At 37.1% G+C, this 19,926-nt stretch overlaps 2 protein-coding genes across 2 annotated transcripts; both read right to left on the bottom strand.

Moving 5' to 3' along the window:
- Positions 1-76: 76 nt before the first annotated feature.
- Positions 77-10,525, bottom strand: LOC116307191 (TNF receptor-associated factor family protein DDB_G0272340-like). The gene is made up of 8 exons (XM_089030179.1): positions 10,434-10,525; positions 9,295-9,545; positions 8,854-9,072; positions 4,753-4,828; positions 3,634-3,847; positions 1,489-1,584; positions 536-813; positions 77-470 (listed from the first exon to the last, which is right to left on the bottom strand). Exons 1-8 carry the CDS (start codon positions 10,493-10,495, stop codon positions 278-280), a joined length of 1,389 nt encoding a protein of 462 aa, XP_088886305.1. The 5' UTR covers positions 10,496-10,525; the 3' UTR covers positions 77-277.
- A 2,317-nt stretch (positions 10,526-12,842) lies between these two features.
- Positions 12,843-19,821, bottom strand: LOC116307189 (TNF receptor-associated factor 5). The gene is made up of 6 exons (XM_031717339.2): positions 19,662-19,821; positions 18,334-18,554; positions 17,637-17,934; positions 15,865-16,078; positions 14,663-14,925; positions 12,843-14,575 (listed from the first exon to the last, which is right to left on the bottom strand). The coding sequence occupies exons 1-6, from the start codon at positions 19,724-19,726 to the stop codon at positions 14,371-14,373; spliced, it is 1,266 nt and encodes a 421-aa protein (XP_031573199.2). The 5' UTR covers positions 19,727-19,821; the 3' UTR covers positions 12,843-14,370.
- Between the last annotated feature and the right edge of the window lie 105 nt (positions 19,822-19,926).

Raw genomic sequence — 19,926 nt, 5'->3', positions numbered from 1 at the left:
ATTTGAATGTTAGATTACCATTGGTATTGTTACAGTAGGCTGTAGAAAGTACATCATCTGTATAACATGGAACCTATTGTGGTTTATCTATCTGTATTGTACATTGGATGGTTAGACTACCATTGGTACTGTTACAGTAGGCTGTAGAAAGTACATCATCTGTGTAACATGGAACCTATTGTGGTTTATCTAACTGTATTGTACATTGGATGGTTAGACTACCATTGGTACTGTTACAGTAGGCTGTAGAAAGTACATCATCTGTGTAACATGGAACCTATTGTAGTTTAGTTGGGAGTATTGTACACTGGATGATTAATCTGCCATTGTTACAATAAGACGGCGAAAGCGCATCAGATGATTTCATCAATTTGTGTTTTCCCCTGTTGTTTCTTTCTTTAGTAAATACACGTATTGACTGATAGGAGACATCGTCGTCAGTACCAGGCTTTTGGCTAATGACAGTCAGTCTGGTTTAAAAAAATCAGCAATATAAATATTTTTTTATTCTTTTTTGATCACAACACAAGCTTACCTGTAAGGAATTGCTACTTCATTGTTGGATGTATTGGGCATAGTGTTGGTAAATGACTGTGAATCTTCTTCAACCTTCCGCAGATACAGTGATACGAATCCTGTGGCATCGGCAGCGCTGTTTCCATTTGGGTACAAACTAATGCACCATTTATACCCACGTAACCAGAAAGGTGGACTTCCGATACGAGAACCAATGGGGTTATTGGCCAGGTTAGGATAGTTGCGCACAACCCAGGTGTAGCTACTGTTTCCTAAGAGTTGGTTATGGAATTCCTCCTGTGAATATTTTTTCGAATATTAGTTCAATTCATCCTATAGCTGCAGTTGTAATATAAATGTTTATTACTAATAGACACTTTGGCAAAATGGCGGCCAAAAATTCGAATGAGTTAAAATTAAACTTAGTGAAAAACCAATACCAGCAGTGGAAAGAGTACCTTTACTTTAGTAACCCTTCACAGATTCATTATTATCAGGTGTTTTGTTGGCCGAGAAAACCTTAGTCAAACATTCACAAATTTACAGACGTTTGTATGTACCCCCTAGACATACAAACGTCTTTAAATTTGTCAATTTTCAACTTAACTTCTCGGCCTATATAACACCTGACATAATGAATCTTTATAGGGCTACTAAAGTGAAGTTGCTCTTTCCAGTGCTGGTATTGCTTTTTTTATTTAACTCATTTCAATTTTCGGCCGCCATTTTGGCAAAGGGTTTATTATTGCACCTATCAAAGTTTTGTTTTTGTTATTCATTGGGTTGTTATGTGCAACGTTGCATGCACCAAAGCAATGGCATAGTGTTCCCACCTCTGTACCTTTTGTGTGCAATGTTGTAGATTTAATTATGACTCCGTGTACTGGTTTTCACTTGGTCATAAACTGCTTCTGACTTTGACTTCGATTCCATCGCAAGAGAAAACAAGGCTTAAAAAGCAAACCGACCTACCTTTATATTTTTTAAGTCATTGCTTACAAGCTGGTTTCCTCTAGTAAGCACTGCACACTTTTCCCTCATTAACATCCTGTGATTATGGAATTCCTCCTGAGGATATTTTGAAAATATTAATTTTATTAAATTCATATATTCTTTGTTCACTTAAGTCTTTGTTCACTTTTTTCAAGCGTGACCATGCATAATCCTTTGTTTTACCATTGTTTTACCATTGTTGGCAATGGCTGAGTGAACGCTTTACGATTGTTTCGCCTACGCATTGGTTCGCCTACTGAAGTTAGCCTACGTATAAGTTTTCCTACTGAAGTTCGCCTACGTATCAAATGCAGTGTAAAACCTAAAAAATAAAAATCTATGAAGGGTGAGACAATAAATATACTGTAAAAAAGGAAAAAAAATAGTTCTCGTGTAAAGAATAAAACTTTTACATGTATATGAATAGCAAGGCAAACAAAGTAAGAGAAACACTGAAAACTGTAGACGCGAACGATTAACTGGTAAGCGTTGTGTGACAACATCGTAAACCAAGAAAAGTCGTGAAACCTATCTTAAACAAGGGTGACACAGTAAATATATGAAAAAAGGTCAAACAAAGCGACTGCTGTGGAGTAAAGTAAGAGAAACGTTACAAATGAGCCAAGAACGTCCGAGATGGGAACGAGTTGTGAACGATCGGTGTGACAACAAAAGCGTAAACGACTTGTCAAGTGAAAGTCGTAAACTCTCAGATTTCATGAAAAAATCTTTTTAAAAACACATTTTATCGCTAAGAATGTTTTTTATAAGTATGAAGGTGATTAATGACTCAAAACGTCTGAGATGCGAACGAGTTGTTTTGTGACAACAACAGCGTAACGCCATGTCAAAGTGAAAGCGGTTAAACTATCAGATTTCATGAAAAAATCTTTGCTTACATTCACTTACCAAAATCTTTATTACTAATACATCTTACATCGCTAAGAATATTTTTATAAGTACGAGGGTGATTAAAATAAGAGAAACGTTACGAATGAGTCAAGAACTTCCGAGATGTGAATGAGTTGACAAGTTGTTACGCTGTTGTTGGGGTGTTGTTGTCACAACAGAACTCGTTCGCATCTCAGAAGTTTTGACTCACTCGTAACGTTTCTCTTTCTTTGATCACCTTCATACTTTATGAAAAATTCTTAACGACCAAAGATTTGTTTTTAAAATAAATATATTGATAAGTAAGCAAACATATTTTTTAATGGAATCTGATAGTTTAATGCTTTCACTTTGACAAGTACGTTGTTACGCTTTTGTTGTCACACATCTCCGAAGTTCTTGACTCACTCGTAACGTTTTCTCTTACTTTACTCGACGGCAGTCGCTTCGTTTTACTTTTTTTTATATATATTTACTGTGTCACACTTGTTTAAGATAGGCTTCACGACTTTTCTTATAAGTAGGCGAACTTTTTTCAATATTTTTCATGAATTTGATAGGTAGCATCTGATAGTTTGCCTTTTTGCTGTTGTTGTCACACTTCTGAAGTACTTGACTCGTTCGTATTAAACGTTTCTCTCGCTTATATCGTCTTCATACTTAAATAAATTTTCTTAGAGGTAAAAGATGTGTTCTTTTAATGAAGACTTTGGTAATCGGAGCAGATGAAATCTTAGTAACACTCTTGTTGTCACTCAACACTTTTCTGGCGTTCTTGATTACTACTCGCGATTTTTCTTTTGATTCTGAGTTTGCCTTGACATTTTCATAAACTTTCTTGAAGATAAAGATATGTCTGCCTTTTTGATCATTAAAGTTTTCCTCATTTTTCATCTAATCCTTCTACTTATGAATCAGTGCCAGTGTAATACTTAGGCGAACTTCAGTAGGAAAACTTATACGTAGGCGAACTTCAGTAGGCGAACCAATGCGTAGGCGAAACAATCGGATACCGAGTGAACAGACCAAAACCTTTCTTTTGGCTGGTAGTTCAAAATATTTAAAGCTTTATAAGAGATATTTGAATAGTCCTTACAACAATCCCATAGGCAAAGTTTATGTTCACTTAATTTGCAATTTCGGATGAGCATAAGTCAAGACCGGTTCAACATCAAAAGCGAACAAAGACCTGATAACAATAGGTTATGAGAACTTCTACACAAACTGACCTACCTTTATATCATGTAATTCGTCTTTTAGAAGCTGGTTTTCTTTATTAACCGCTGAGCACTTTTTCCCTAGTAAGCCCATGTGTGCAGCCATGTTGCCTTGTATATGTTTATCGACATGTTGTCGTTCAACCCACACTAAACATCCATGTTCCAGTAATGGACAACTGACCATTGTTTTAGCACAGATGTTGGTCAGATGCTCTTCTAAGTCCATCCTATGAAGATATGAGGTAAGGAATAAATTACATATCGGTCATTCCTAAGTTAGTACAAGATCAGGGCTTAAAATAACGGCCAGAACATCGGACGATGTTTGGCCAGAACTGGGACTTGCCTGGTCAAATCTTTGCCTTGCCGGGTCACTTTAACCAGTAAAGTTTAGCCAAATATAAAGTATAACTAAGGTGAACTAATTTGGCCTGTGGTCTTAACTTGTGACCGATTGGCCATTATTTTAAGCCCTGCAATATTGGGTCGAGTTCAGGAATTGTAGTGCATTGTGATGTTTAAAGTGTATATGACACGAAAACATTTCATCGTTTAAAATGTATAGTTTGTTAATAACAATAAATATATCGTAATAAAATTTGTTTCAAAAGCTTATTTCTTGAGATATGTGAGAAAATTAAGCCCAATTTGTGACGTCATTTTGTTGACACGTACTCTAGATTCCGTAGTAATGCACTAAATATAAATTGTAATTTGTATAAAATAACAACAAAAGGAATATTCTATTCAGCTTCATTTGATAGCTTACGTAGTACTCTTCAAATGTTGGGAAACTGAAAAGTGTACTACCTGAAATTAAGATTCTACATTCAAACATATTTCGTGTATTTGTAACTAAACCTGGAGACTTGTAAACAAAATGACGTCACAACTTGTGCTAAATTTTCTTGAATTTTTAGAGAAATACGTTTTTGAAACAAATTTAACCGTGATATTCTTATTCATGCCAATAAAATACACATTTTTAACATTAAAATTTTTTCGTGTCATATGCACTTTAAGGAGACGACATGGAGGCCGTCTTGGAAATATGTACCTTAAAACAGCCCCATAATGCACTGCAATGCCAAATACTAAAACGAAAACAGATCAATATATGTAGCAGCAATACCTTCTTATTTTGGTCACTGCACCATCTGTGCTGCAGCTATTTTCACACGGAACCATGGCTTTAGGACAGTCATTCTTGTAGTGAAGAATATACACGATTAAGCCGTGAAAGTAGGCTTTATTCAAGTAAACCATGTGCTTACACAAACATGGCCGTCGTTACAAAACGTGAGATTCCGCTGACCTAAGGCAGGCACTTACACAGGTAACCCAACAACTAGTAATTACTAAAGAGTGTTTTTGTTAATGTTTGGTACATTAATCACTATTATCAGTACATTCACCCCTTCCTAAAGATTAAGCCTATCAATGGGATGACTTCCCCGTTGAGAGCGTCTCAGTACTATGGGGGCCTGTTTACTTTCATGGGTAGTTCCGTGATTGGCACCGTTGTCAGGTAAGAGTGCTTCAGCGGGCGGCGTTGTTGCAGGTTGGACTTCAGCCGGTTGGGGTGTGGCAGATTGTGCTTCAGCTGGTGTTGGTTGCACAGGTGAGACTTCACTTATCGGCTGACCTCGGGGAGCGAGACTTCTCGTAGACACTGTTGTCTCCCGCCCATCAGGGTAGCGAACATGAGCATAATGTGGGTTCGCCTGGAGCAGGTCAACCTCATCGACGAGGGGGTCCATTTTGCTGTTTCGAACGTTACGCTTGATGTATACAGGACCAGGTACAGACAGCCAAGTAGGGATGGAGCTGCCAGTAGAGGACCGACGAGAGAAGCCCAGAAAACGCTCATGAGGCGTCTCGTTCGTTGCAGTACACAGCAGAGAACGGATTGAGTGTAAGACATCAGGGAGGACATCTTGCCAGTACTCGGCTGGGAGGGTTTTGGACTTCAGGCAAGCTGTAACAGCCTGCCAGACAGTGCCATTGTATTTCTCCACCTGTCCATTCCCGGCGGGGTTGTAACTTGTAGTGCGGCTCATCGCAATACCTTTGCTAGTCAGGAACTCTCGTAGCTCTCGACTCATGAATGATGCTCCCCTGTCTGAATGCACATAGGCCGGCATGCCAAAAAGAGAAAACAGCGTGGTAAGACACCTCACAACGGTGGGAGTGGATACATCAGGACATGGGAAGACAAACGGAAAACGAGAATACTCATCAATGATGTTTAGAAAGTACCTGTTCTTGTTGTTGGAGGGTAGAGGGCCTTTAAAGTCAATGTTTATTCTTTCAAATGGCTGGGTAGCCTTAATGAGATGAGCTTCTTCTGGCCGGTAGAACTTGGGCTTACACTCACAGCAGACAGGGCAGGCGCTTACTGTTTTCTTGACTTCTTCTAGTGAAAACGGTAAGTTTTTCGTTCGAACATAATGCCAGAGTCTGGTAACGCCTGGATGACATAGTGATTCATGAAGCTTGTAGAGGGAATCGTGAGTAGTCGTAGCACAGCTGGCTCGGGACAAGGTGTCTGGTGCCATATTCTCTTTACCGGGTCTGTAGACTATGTCAAAGCTGTAACAACTGAGCTCGATTCTCCAACGCATTATCTTGTCATTCTTGATCTTCCCTTTCTGTCGTTGGTTAAACATGTAAGAAACTGATTGTTGGTCAGTTTTTAGAGTGAAGTGGCGACCGGTGAGAAAATGTCTCCAGTGTCTTACAGATTCAACGATAGCTTGAGCCTCCTTCTCGACAGCAGAGTGCTTTAGCTCACTTCCTTGCAAAGTACGCGAAAAGAAGGCCACTGGTCTCCCATTCTGGTTGAGAGTGGCTGCCAGTGCTACTTCCGAAGCATCTGTCTCAACTTCAAAGGGGATACTTTCATCTATGGCTGAAACAATGGCTTCTGCGATGACCTTCTTTATTCCTTGAAATGCCTCTTTGGCTTCCTGAGGCAATGGAAAGGATTTACAGCTTGTGATGGGCTTTATTCGATCAGAGAAATTTGGTACCCATTGCGAGTAATAGGAGAAAAGTCCAAGACATCTGTTGAGGGATCTTGAATTGTGTGGCAGAGGAAGCTCTTTCAAGGGCCGTAACCTTTCAGGATCAGGACTAATGGTACCTTCTTCAATGACGTAACCAAGTAAAGGAAGACGGCGCGTGGAGAAGACACTCTTGCTATCGTTGAACTTAAGATTGGCATTTCGTGCAGCATCCATGAAGGATTTCAATTTGATGTCATGATCAGACTGATCCTTTCCACAGATAGTTATGTTATCCAGGTAGGGAAATACTCCTTTCAGATTATGGTCTTCGACTAGTCTCATCATTTCTCTTTGGAAGCATGCTACCCCGTTGGTTACTCCAAAAGGTAACCGGGTAAACTGATAGAGTCTGCCCTTAGCTTCAAAGGCAGTGTAAGGCTTGTCTTCGTTTTTCAACGGTATCTGGTGGTAGGCACTTTGCAGGTCAAGGGTACTGAAAACTCTAAACTGAGCGATTTCGTTGATAGTGTCACTGATTCTTGGCAATGGGAATGCATCAAGCTGTGTGAATCGGTTGATGGTCTGTGAGTAATCTATAGCCAGACGTTTCTTGTGGTTCTCGTCTTTAGTTACAACTACTTGGGCTCGCCACGGAGACTGACTGGGTTCAATGATGCCTTCCTTTTGCAATCGATCCACTTCTCCACTGATGAATGTGAGATCTTCTGCACTGTAGCGTCTGGATTTAGCAGCAACTGGATGACAATCTGATGTAAGGTTTGCAAAGGGTGAGGGCGGGTCGATGTTTAACGTAGTTAGGCCGCAGACAGATAGGGGTGGCTTTGTTCCACCATACTCAAACGTGACGTGGTCATGTTGAGACTGGAAGTCAAGTCCCAAAATGAGATCAGAGCATAGGCCGGGCATTATTGACAGGCGAAATTCCTCATAGCTGTGTCCTTGGTAGTTAAGGTTGACGGTGCAGAATCCCTCGGTTTTTGTACATAATGCTGATGCCGCCATGGACACTGTACTAGAAGAAGGATTAACAGGAATAGCAGCTGCTTCTACTAAACTTGGGTGAATATAGCTTTCGCTGCTACCACTATCAAAGAGCGCCTTCACATTCCATCCTGAATTGACTATGACAGTAGCAGATGAGGCCTTAAGAGCTTGCGGGGTCCCAACTGAGGCAAGTGATGGTGGCCAGAGGGCCGCAGAGACGTCACCAGGCTTTGACGGTTTCCCTCGACAGACTTGTGCAAAATGCCCCTTCTTCTGACATTTATGGCACACAGCATCACGAGCTGGGCATTTGGCACGGGGATGCTTAGTATTTCCACAGAAGAAACATTTGGGACCACCGGTCGTCAGTGTTGAAGCTAAGAGATTGGGGTCAGGTTGAGATGACGCTGGCGATGTGGTTTCAGGTGACACACCTACGGCTGCAGCATTGAATGGCTGAGAAACTGCGTAGCTTTCAGAACTTCGCATGGCAGAATCAAGAGCTCTAGCTTGATCGAACATTGTCTTTAGATCAAGAGTTTTATTCTCCAAAAGCCGCTGACGAATTTGATTTGATTGCAACCCAGTAATGAAGGCATCCCGGACGTTCTCTTCACAGTATTTAGCAGCCGTAACAGATTGGAAATTACATTCCTTGCTGAGCACCTTTAGAGCTTGTAAATACTGGTCCAGTGTCTCTCCAGGCTGTTGTCGTCGAGTTGCAAGAACGTGTCTCGCGTAAATTTCGTTAGTTGGTCTAACGTAAACATTTTGAAGCGATTGCATAGCGGATTCGTAGCTTGGATATCCTTCGATGTACTCAAAGACTGCAGGTGAAACGAAATTGGTTAACACTCCGAATTTATTGAGACCTTCATCGGGCAGCACTGAGAGAAAATTCTCGAAAGTTCGTTTCCAGTGTATCCACGCTTTGGATGCTCCAGTATCACTTGGATCGACGCCGAAACGTTCAGGACGTAAAACTTTATCCATTTTTGGTTACTTGAATAAATTGTAGCGAAGAATATACACGATTAAGCCGTGAAAGTAGGCTTTATTCAAGTAAACCATGTGCTTACACAAACATGGCCGTCGTTACAAAACGTGAGATTCCGCTGACCTAAGGCAGGCACTTACACAGGTAACCCAACAACTAGTAATTACTAAAGAGTGTTTTTGTTAATGTTTGGTACATTAATCACTATTATCAGTACAATTCTCTAGATGTTCTTGCAGTTTACATTCTACCACACAAGATGAGCATTCCATACAAATCACCTTTTTGTACTTGCATGTCTCTTTATGTTTTTCAAGATCTTTTCTTTTGACTTGTTGCTTGCAGTTTTCAAATGTGCAGGATACTAGTTCAAAAGCACAAGTTTTTCTGTGGGTGGGAAGTTCTTGTAGTTTGCCAGTCCAGCAACAGTTCTCCTCATCACCTTCATCATCGCCATATATGAAAAATAATATTATATATATTTTCTTAATAAAACATAACGATTAAGTGATTATTACAAGGCTGGAAATCGAAGAGAAAAACATGTCTGAATATTTTATTTGCAATTGTGAAAGCTTCAAAGGAAAGCATGGGTTGCCTCTCATGCCACCTGCATTCAAGTCTTAAATATTTACGCACACACAGCAATCATATTTCTACTCACTTGTACTACTTTCTAGCTTGATTCTCTTATTTGCAGGACTCAATTCAGTATTCTCAATGCCTACTGGATGACAGTAGACATCTAGAACATCTATGATTCCCTTGACAGTTAGGTTAGGCACGAGAGAACTTTTGTTGAGATGGGTGTTGTCTGCTGGACACCTATTGTTTCTTTCCAACCACCTTTGGATACATTCTCCACAAAAAGTGTGACCTGCAGTGCAAGTCATAGGCTCCTTGAAAATCTCATGGCTGCAAGAATATACAGAAAGCACAAATACATATCTGACAATAGCACTTATACACTGCATAATTAATGACAATCACATAGTGGTAAATGTACAGTCTATTATATTATAGTGCAGTTTTCAAGGTTAAGAGCAATCTTAAGTGGAATGGGACCAATATATCATGGTCTCAGAGCAGCCAACGACTGGAATAATCTTAACCAAACACTAGGAACCAGCTGAGTTGACTGAGTTTACCAAAAGGAGTTATGGGTCAACTATTTTTGGGTAGCATTTGCAGAGCAGGGACTTAATACGATGCAGATTTCTCTTGTCCACTGAATAGGAATGTTGCCAAGAGTTCAACTATAGTAGCATTTAAGATCAATTTAAAGAAATGAATTTTTTGGTTCTCTTGGAAGAATCATGGGAAATGCTCATCAAAATACAATGCCCAGTTCTCAATTTTGATTGATTGAGTTTGATCTGAAGGTCAACTCAGTTGGAAAATTAATAGGAACTTGAGTATTTTTTTTAATTTAAATTTTTTATAGATTTTATACCTGTTCAGTGTTTATTAGTAATATATTTATTGTTTTAGGACCCTAGTGTCAAAACCACTTTTGTCATCTAGATTACAGTGTAAATTTAATATTATCATGTAAACACTCCTAAAAGATAAAGCAAGTAAGCTTATATATATATACAATTATTAGATGGAAGAGTACGGCTTTTCTGAGCTAAGTTAAAGTTTTAGAACTGTCCTGTTCAGTTTCAGAGTTTCCTATAGGTTCATTATGAGCTTAATCTTACTGAATATCCCAATCGATTTAATGAACGAAGGCTATCGAAGGCCATCTCTATGAAACTAAATACCATGTATTCATTTGATTTTGGCTCGCTTTATACTCACCATATAGGACACTGAAAGTTTTGATCAAGTTTTTTGGAAAACTGCTCATGCTTGTATCCCATATCTGTGATCTTTCAAGGTTAAATTCGCCCTTCTTTAAGGGTAAATTTATCGAAACTTACTAAAGAAACAGAATACATTCTGATTTTGGCGGGAAACAAATAAACCATGGGGATTTCTGGGTAAACCCCATGAGTTATCACACGAGCCAACCACAGGGATCCCAATGTAAATTAAAGTACTACACTAATAAACCAGGGGTATATAATAATAATAATAATAATAATAATAATAATAATAATAATAATAATAATAATATAAAGAGGCTTGTAAAGCGCCTATACAAGCCGGTTCTAGGCGCTATAAAAAATAATTAATAAATACGATACAAACATAGATTACAAATCATAAGCAAGTTTAAATAAATAAGTCTTAAGTTCAGTTTTAAAAGATTCAAGAGAGGTATTGTTCCTCATAGGATTAGGCAGAGAGTTCCACAACACAGGAGCGGCAACAGTGAATGAACGATAACCATAACACTTTAGATTGTACGGTTTTACAGACAGCAATACTTGAGACGACGAACGGAGATTACGAGCAGGACAATATCTATTTATTAATTCTTGAATGTACATAGGAGCAGAGCCATATAGAGCTTTGAAGGTTAGTAGGAGAATTTTAAACTTTATTGGATATTCAATAGGAAGCCAGTGCAGGTTGATGAGAATAGGAGTAATGTGATCGCGTTTCTTGGTTAGAGTTACAAGGCGGGCAGATGCATTTTGTACAGATTGAAGACGGTTAATGAGGTATTTCGGAAGGCCAAATAAAATAGAGTTATAATTGTCAAGTTTTGAAGTTATGAAAGCATGAACAAGAATTTCAGTGGACTTTACTGAGAGATATTTACGAAGTTTAGCAATGTTACGAAGATGAAAGAAGGCAGTTTTGCAGGTGTTCTTTATATGAGGTACCATGGTGAGAGCAGAATCAAATGTGACACCAATATTTCTAGCTTGAGTAGAGGGGACAATTTCATCAGGACCAAAAAGAAGATTTTGACTACAGTGTTGAGGATTGTTCAAGGAAGAGAAGATGAGAAATTCTGTTTTTCTCTTGTTTAATTTCAACTTATTGAGGGTCATCCAAGAATCAATTTCAGATAAGCAATCATTGATGTACTTCATAGTTTCTTTAAAAGACAGGTCATCATTACAGGAGAAAGGGATGTAAATTTGTGAATCATCAGAATACAGGTGGAAAGACATCTTGTGCTTTCGAAGGATATCAGCAACCGGAGACGTATACAGAATATAAAGAAGAGGACCAAGCACAGAGCCTTGAGGAACACCACAATTAAGAGGAAGAGAATTGGAGGATACACCATCAACAGAAACAAATTGGTAGCGGTCAGACAGGTAAGATTTAAACCATTGGAGAGCAGAACCACAGATGCCAAATTTGGAGCGAAGACGTTGTAGAAGAATAGTGTGGTCGACGGTGTCAAAGGCGGCAGACAAATCAAGCAACAACATAGCAACACAGTTACGTTTATCCAGGGACTGAAGAATGTCATTACAAACACGAAGAAGAGCAGACTCACAACTGTGATTACGTTTATATCCAGATTGAAATGGCTCGTGAAGGGAGTTAGCTGACAAGTAGTTGTCGAGTTGCACTGCAACAGCCTTCTCTATTACCTTAGAGACCATTTTTAAATTTGAAATAGGGCGATAGTTGGCAAGAATTTCTTTATTTAGGGAAGGTTTTTTTAACAGGCTACGAAGAACTGCAGTTTTAAAACAAAACGGAACAGTACCAGATAAGAGCGATTGATTGACAATGTTACAGATTATGGGCAACAACAAACAAAGATTATGACGTAATAGGTCAGCAGGAATGGGATCGAGGCTACACGACTTGGACAACAGCTTCTTACACATGACGGATAAATCTTCAGCAGACACAGGCGAAAAAGAATCAAGAGTACAATTTTGAGACGGCAGATCAAGCTCATCAAAGACATTTATGATAGATGTGTTGATCATCACAGTGAATGAGCGATCTAAGCGAACGCTGTAAAGAAAGACTGTAAAAAACGCTGTAAAAAAAAAAAAATGACCGCTCGCCAACAGGATTGGCTTCATGCTCAGTTGGTAGAGCATCGCACCGGCATCGCGGAGGTCATGGGTTCGATTCCCGTTGAAGCTTGAAATCACTTTTTCAAGTCTTTCTTTACAGCGTTCGCTTAGATCGCTCATTCACTGTGATGATCAACACATCTATCATTATTTCACCACAGTTCTACCCATTCAATATTCATACTATTTATCGAAAAAAATATTTATACATAGGGCATGGCTGTGTTATATAGGACAACAAAGACACGCAAAAAAAAAAACACATAAATTTGTTTGATTTTTCTGTCCACTTTTATTATTTAGCACACCAACTTAACCTCTAAAAAAGTCCTCTCAAGTTTGTTTGTTTGCCAAATAGCGATTCCATAAAATTATAGTTAGTATAGCCCCCCTCTACTAACTATAATTTTATGGAATCATTATTTGGTGATATAGAAACATATTTCATTATTTTATCCGACGTATAAACTCCGCTTATCGACAAATGAAAAAACTGGTTAAGGGAACAACAGGAAAAGAGTAATAAAACCTAGCTACTTTGCGAATTCAAAAATCATAACGCCATTGTCATTTACAATTCACTGGCTTGCGCATGCCTGTAGCGACTCAAATCGTACATTTATGGAGCCGATTTAAAATTAGGTGAAGGATCAGAGAGAAAACCATATACTGGAAAGAGTTCACACGGTGCAAACATCCTTACAGAAGTGTGTATTTCACGAAATAGATGTTATAGCATCTACCCAAAAATTAAACAGAAACAGAGGTGGGTTGCCTGTGGCACGTGACCTGCCTCTTCCGATGTGGTACCCAGGCTGAAATCATTGATATCAAAGTTCCTCAATTCTTTTCTTTTTTATCTTTCTTTCTTTTCTTTCTTTTTTTTTTTTTTTTTTTTTTTTTTTTTTTTTTTTTTTTTTTTCTTTCTATCTTTTTTTAATACGCTCTCAGTTTGTCTAGGTGATTGAGAGAGACTAGGGAGAGTAGTGTTACGACAAATATCCGAAGGCTGAACGAGTTCCGAGCATTCCACGCTATGATTTCGGAAAAATCCAACAGCTACTACTAGGTACTTATAAGAATACACTGCTTGCACCTATTCAAAAAAAGTTGGAGAGAAATAGGAGATAGTAGTTATTAGAATGGCTTTACTTTGTATATCGCAACCATGAACTTCTGTCACCGATAGAGCTTATTTTGTAGACAGCAACTTTGATTTGTTTTTATTGCTGCTTATTACTCAATGTCTTTATATCCATAGTTCTTTTCTGTCGAGCTATCGCCTATTGCCATTCTCTTTGACGTTTTTTGACATAGCCCAGTCGTAAAATGCCTTTGTTTGTGTTGTTGTTATTCTTGTTTTTTTATATATATATATATATATTTATTTATTTATTTTTAGCTTTGTTGTTGCATCGTTGGGTAGACATGAATACGTTACTCAAAGATATAAGATTTCACTATTCTATATTCTATTATTTTAAAAAGAAAAACACGAAAAAACGAAAAAAACGACGGAAAAAAGGTTGCTGTTGAACTGGGAGACAATCCCCTACTCTTATACGAATAATTCAACAGGTTTTTTTATGTCCCCCATTCTGCAGGATAGGAAGTGTACTTTGGGATACAGGGTCTACAGTTTAAAGTCCTGATCCGAGAATACTTGAATGTCTAACCATTTGCAGATGTAATTGCAAAGGCAGCACCTTCTCCTCAGTTATTTTAAGATCCTGAGTGTTGGTCCGGCCGAGGCTTGACCACGATCTCCCGCAAAATAGACCGACGCTCTTCACCAATTATAAGCTATCCGCATGGCGGATATCTGGCTTTATTGTACATTGAATTATTAGAACAGTATTTTTGCAATAAGATGGCGAAAGTGCGTCAGCCGCTTTCATGAATTTGGTCCATCCCCAGATTTTTCCCTTATCGGTAAATGTTTTGCTTGTTTCATAGGAGACATTGCGGTCAGTACCAGGCTTTTGGCTAATCACAGTCAGTCTGTTAAAAATAACATAAATATGAATAAAATAAACTGCTCACAATGCAAGTATTTATTTAAATATTTAAAACACAATGCAATATTACCTGAAAGCAATTTCCGAATCGTTTCTGAATGTAATGGGAATGGTCTCTGTACATTCATCATAACCTTCTTCAATCTTTAGATGCAGTGATAGGAATCCTGTTGCCCCCTCATTGTCTCCATTTGGGTGCAATATGAAGCGCCATCTGTAGCCATACAACCAGAATATTGGGCTTAGAATAAAAGAGCCATTGGAGTAATTCTTGGATATGTTAGGATAGTTGGATAGAGTCCAGGTGTAGCTACAAATAGCATGACAATTTTCCTGAGGACATTTTCAAAATATTAGTTCAATTCATCTTTCACAAGCATCTATCAATTCCGATTTGTACGAGAAGGTCATACAATTTTGGATTCATAAAACACTTACCAAATTTGACTCTACAAAGTACTTTACACTGAATCAGCTCAAAAAATTCGACTAAAAAAATTCCTCTGACTACTAAATTGGACTCCACCTATCAGCCTCTTCCAATTTTGTCAATTATTTATTTATTTGGACAATATGTAGTCGTATTACGTAATAATTCAAGGCCGACAATGAGGACTGGACGGGATTCCAAGTCCAAGCAATTATTTCCAGTCCGAGGCGCAGTCGAGGACTGCATGGAATTAATTGCGCGGACTTGAAATCCCGTTCAGTCCGATATTGGAGGCTTTGAAATGACTTCTCATCTCATTAATTATTCGACTTGGAGTAACTGGAACAAAATTAATTCAGTCCTAGGACTGAATAAATTTTGTTCTCGTTACTAGGACTGAATTAATTTTGTTCCAGTTACTAGAGAATGAATTCAGTCCTTTCACATAATTTTACCAGGTTTCTAGTAACATCATGGGACCAAAAAATAGGCCATTGATTGACTGGTTTTATCATGAATTATTAATGAGTATGAGAACTATACTTATATGCCCCAAAAACTCCTCCCGTCAATGCTGCACAGAACAGATCAGATGGTACATCAGTCGTGTATCAGGACCTCTTTCTAGCTACGCTTATTAACTACCTCCAGGTTACAAGACTAGAGCTTCAGCTTAAGACCTTATACACATGCAACGTAATTTCCATTAAAGCTGTAGAAACCTACATATCATCACATTTCATATGAAAAAAAAAGATTAAGATAAATGTACTTGTAGTAAGCTCTGTTTTAATTTAAAAAACATTAAACGATTCCGAGGACGTCAACACAAACAGACCTACCTTTACATTTTTTAATTCGTCTTTTAGAAGCTGGTTTTCTTTAGTAAGCCCTGAACATTTTTTCCCTAGTAAAAATATGTGTGCAGCCATGTTGTCTTGTACGTGTTTATCGACATGTTGTCGTTCAACTTGGGCTAAACATCCATTTTCCTTGAAGGGACATTCTAGTATTGTCTTCGCACAGATGTTTTTTAGATGGTGGTCTAAATCAACTCTGAAAGAAATTAATCAAAGATATGATGGGGAATGTATGCATTTTGTAAACTGTACGATTGCCGGCTGTAAGTGCATAACATATTTTTTGCTTTCAACAAATAAGATATATTATAATAATAGTAATAAAAATAATAAAAATAATAATTATTATTATTATTATGTTTTTCATTTTGTTTTTTTTTTTAGTTTTTTGTAAATAGTAACTTTTTCTCTTTAAATTTTCACAAAGTACATAATGTAAATATTCTTTTATTATTATTATTATTTTGTATACCTCTTATTATTAGTAGTTGAAAATTTTTAATTATTGTTATTGTTAATTTATTATTATTATTAAATTATTATCATCATGAATTATTATTATTATTATTATTATTATTATTATTATTATTATTATTATTATCGATTCGGTCAATTTATTTTCAATTATATTTTCAATTTTTTATTTTAGGACCTCCCTGAAAATCATTTTTATGAGTGGAGTATCCTCATTAAATATTATTATTTTTATTATTATTATTATTATTATTATTATTATTATTATTATTATTATTATTATTATAAAGGCCACATTTGTTCATTATTTATAAATTTATATTACTGTTATTAACCTTTATAGCGCATTTTTCATAAAAATGATCAAATTCGCTAAAGAAAATTGAGACTTCATTTAGATATATACTTCCTCTCCCCAAAAATAAAACCTTATCTTAATTCCTATAAAATATAATAATAAACAAATAAAAATTTAAAACAATTCCAATTGCTATAAAAATGATAAAACACTGTAGTGTCAATCTTCAAAAAAAAAAAAAATCTTAAATAAAAATTCATTACATTTACGTGTCTTGAAAATTTTTTTTCAGCAAAAAAGCCTCAACAACGCTTGTTTGAAGGGTTGAATATTGTCGCACTACCTAGTGTAGTGAAAAATTACCCAAGGTATTTTTGTAGGTAAAAAGAGACACTTACTTAACTGTAATCTTATCCTAAGATAAAAAGTTTTTGGAGATTTTGGAGTTGCACTATCTACTTACAAAATATTTGTCATAAGTATCCCAAACCGAATAAACCCAATTAAAACGATTGATAGTAGGGTGGTAAGCCTGTGGTGTGGTTTGCGCATGCGTGCACTTTAGCACGTTTTCTAAGAATTTTGAAGGATTTGAGTGAGAAAATAAATGTTTGTTTTCTCCAAGTATACAAAAAAGTTCAACAGTATCCTTTTGTCAGACCATGATACTGTATTGACAAACACAATATGAAAGAATTAGTCTTAAGTTTCAAGCATGGACACTAAGTTTTGGCATTTTGTGAATACCAATTTATAAGCCATGTTTGAAAGTCAAATTGACTTATGTTTTGCCTAATTTGCATACGGATTCAGAGAATGCGCAGATGTTTTTCACTCGTGTCGCCTGTGGTATTATAAGAATTAAAAGGCATTTTTGTTTTATTTTCACAGGACTGCAAACAATTGAAACAATTTATAATATATTTTTCGCGATCAGATTTTTGAATTCAACAAATTCTAGCTAATTTCAAGATAGACTCACCTTTTTATCTCTTGGATTTGTCCTTGCTCGATACAATTGTTAGGACAAGGGATAAGTGTTTCGGGACATTCATTAGCTGAGTGATCTTCGAGCTGATGTCGGAGCAATTGTTTTCTACATTTATTGCATTTCATCACTTTGTGTTCGCATTTCGTGTCATGGTCGTCCATGTCTTTTCTTTGTATTGTTTCCTTGCAGTTTTCATTAGGACATTGTACATGTTGGAAAAGACAATCTTCTTTGTGTTTTGCCAACGACTGTAGCTCTCCTCTCCATTGACATTTCCGTACAGGACTTTCTGAAATTCAATTCAATTCCCGAAATCAAAGGGATTTTATTAGCATGTTCTGGCATCTTACCACAGGCAGCCCAAGCTGTATTATTGGCATGGGCACGCGATGGTATGAAACTTCTGTACCAGAGACTCCTTCTCTTATTTCATTTTCTCTTGTTTGAATCGAAAAGCTGAGTTACGGTAACAATTTTTATGATCACAATGGCAAGATATGCTTCACTGCTAATGATAATTGAATATTCCCCAAATGCATTACCCTATAATAGATTACTTGTTACTGCATGACGGTTAGAGGGAGTTGCACAATAGTACTAGATAGTGTTTCCCTATATATTTCAACGCCAATGTCACTACTAACAAGAAACGATGAGGTAACGTCACGAATGACGTCATATAACTCACCTACTGTTCTTCCTGCTCCTTCGTTTATCTCTGGCGGATCGCACCAGACTTCTAACTTGTGTATCATATTATCAGCGACCAAGTTACGTACGAGATCTTTTCCTTGCACTCTTTTGTTATCCAACGGGCACCTCTCTTGGGTTTCTAGCCATGTTGTAATACAATCTTTACAGAAAGAATGTCCATCTTTGCATCCATAAGGGTCATTGAATACTTCATGACTACAAAGGGGAAACAATGGAACCTCAGGAATAACTTAAACGAATCTTGATTTCCTGGAATAATGACTGACTTCCCAAAATAAATAGCAGTATTTACCGAGTAACTGGAGATAAGTGCTTAGCGCAAGAATGCTATATAATTCTCATGATCATGCGCTTCCCGAACCATGGCTTCTTTTCGCGGGTCATCGACGTTCTTAGCGAGAATGACGCATATCAAAATTCATATTGAAATATTTTAACAACAATAAAATGCATAACATTTTCGGAGAAACCCAATAATTTTTTGAGTTCCAAAACATACGATTTCGAATTGATTTTTGATCGAAAAATACCTCGAGTGGTTAACTTTCAAAAAATGCAATACTTTTATTTAATGAAGGAAGCTAGCTGTGGACTGATTTTAAATATACATCAATATTCATTCCCCAGACAAAACTGATCTATCGATTTGCATATGATATTTGTCAGAATCGAAACTCTAATTTTCTACTGAACTTGCTAACAAATGTGTTAATAAACAAGCTAATCACGATTTGTACATCTTATTTAGTTTTCTAAGCTTGCCGGAAATTATAAAATTAAGTTTTTAAAATGCGTAATATGTAAAAGAACCCAGTGGCATATTTTCCTTTTGAATCGTTTCGCTTCACAAAAGTTGATGTACTTATTCGCCAATCCGTGCTATAGTTGTCAAAGAAACATGATTTTGATCAATGATTGCTTTGTAAGTTGTCCACCTACTATATAGAGATTTTTCACGAGTTTTTCTATCATATCGCGAACGAGCGAGTCCTCGAGCGAGTGAGCGATATGATACGGAAAAACGAGTAAGGTCGATAAAATTAAAAACATTCCAGTTCCCAGTTTACCGTGAAGTGATATCGTATCACTTCACTGATATGGTTTTTATTCACGGCTTTATTACACGGATATCGACCCTAAATGTGTAATAAAGTGTTTTATCTACATTTTTTCTTTTCTAATTTTTAGTTTTTCACAATCATGCAATCTCCGCAACGAATGTTTTACGGCTTAAAGCCTTATCCTACATAATCTATAAGTGCATGGTCTTACATAAAGAGAAGCTTAACATATTTTACTTACCATATTGCACAGATTAGGTTTTCATCGACGCTCCTTATGAACAGTTCTGTTTCAAAACCCATCATAAACGTCTAGGATGTCAGCTTCTGCTACTTCAATGTACTTTCAATGTTTGCAAAGTGGTAGTTGATGCAAGAGACACGAAGCGTCAACCGTTTACGCATGCGTGCATCTCATTACATGCATTTTTTCCAAAAACTTTAACTTCTAGGAAACCCTTTCAAGTGATCTGATTGGATGAGAACGGGATAAATGCTATATTATT

Source organism: Actinia tenebrosa, unplaced genomic scaffold, assembly GCF_029948245.1.
Source record: "Actinia tenebrosa isolate PJP-AT-01 unplaced genomic scaffold, QUT_ActTen_1.0 PGA_scaffold0__85_contigs__length_37466705, whole genome shotgun sequence".
In the NCBI taxonomy this organism is placed as follows: domain Eukaryota; kingdom Metazoa; phylum Cnidaria; class Anthozoa; order Actiniaria; family Actiniidae; genus Actinia; species Actinia tenebrosa.
The sequence above is the reverse complement of the archived record's forward strand: the minus strand, read 5'-3'. Positions and strand labels throughout refer to the sequence as shown.

What these genes read in the sequence shown, in the direction of transcription:
- LOC116307189 (XM_031717339.2), bottom strand. Translation starts at nt 19,726, where the DNA reads ATGATGGGTTTTGAAACAGAACTGTTCATAAGGAGCGTCGATGAAAAC. An exon ending in CAAATCCAAGAGATAAAAAG is followed by an intron (nt 16,079 to 17,636) that starts GTGAGTCTATCT and finishes AATTTCTTTCAG; the next exon opens with AGTTGATTTAGACCACCATC. An exon ending in ACGAATTAAAAAATGTAAAG is followed by an intron (nt 14,926 to 15,864) that starts GTAGGTCTGTTT and finishes AAATGTCCTCAG; the next exon opens with GAAAATTGTCATGCTATTTG.
- LOC116307191 (XM_089030179.1), bottom strand. Translation starts at nt 10,495, where the DNA reads ATGGGATACAAGCATGAGCAGTTTTCCAAAAAACTTGATCAAAACTTT. An exon ending in AACTTTCAGTGTCCTATATG is followed by an intron (nt 9,546 to 10,433) that starts GTGAGTATAAAG and finishes ATATTCTTGCAG; the next exon opens with CCATGAGATTTTCAAGGAGC. An exon ending in GAAGTAGCAATTCCTTACAG is followed by an intron (nt 471 to 535) that starts GTAAGCTTGTGT and finishes TTTTTAAACCAG; the next exon opens with ACTGACTGTCATTAGCCAAA.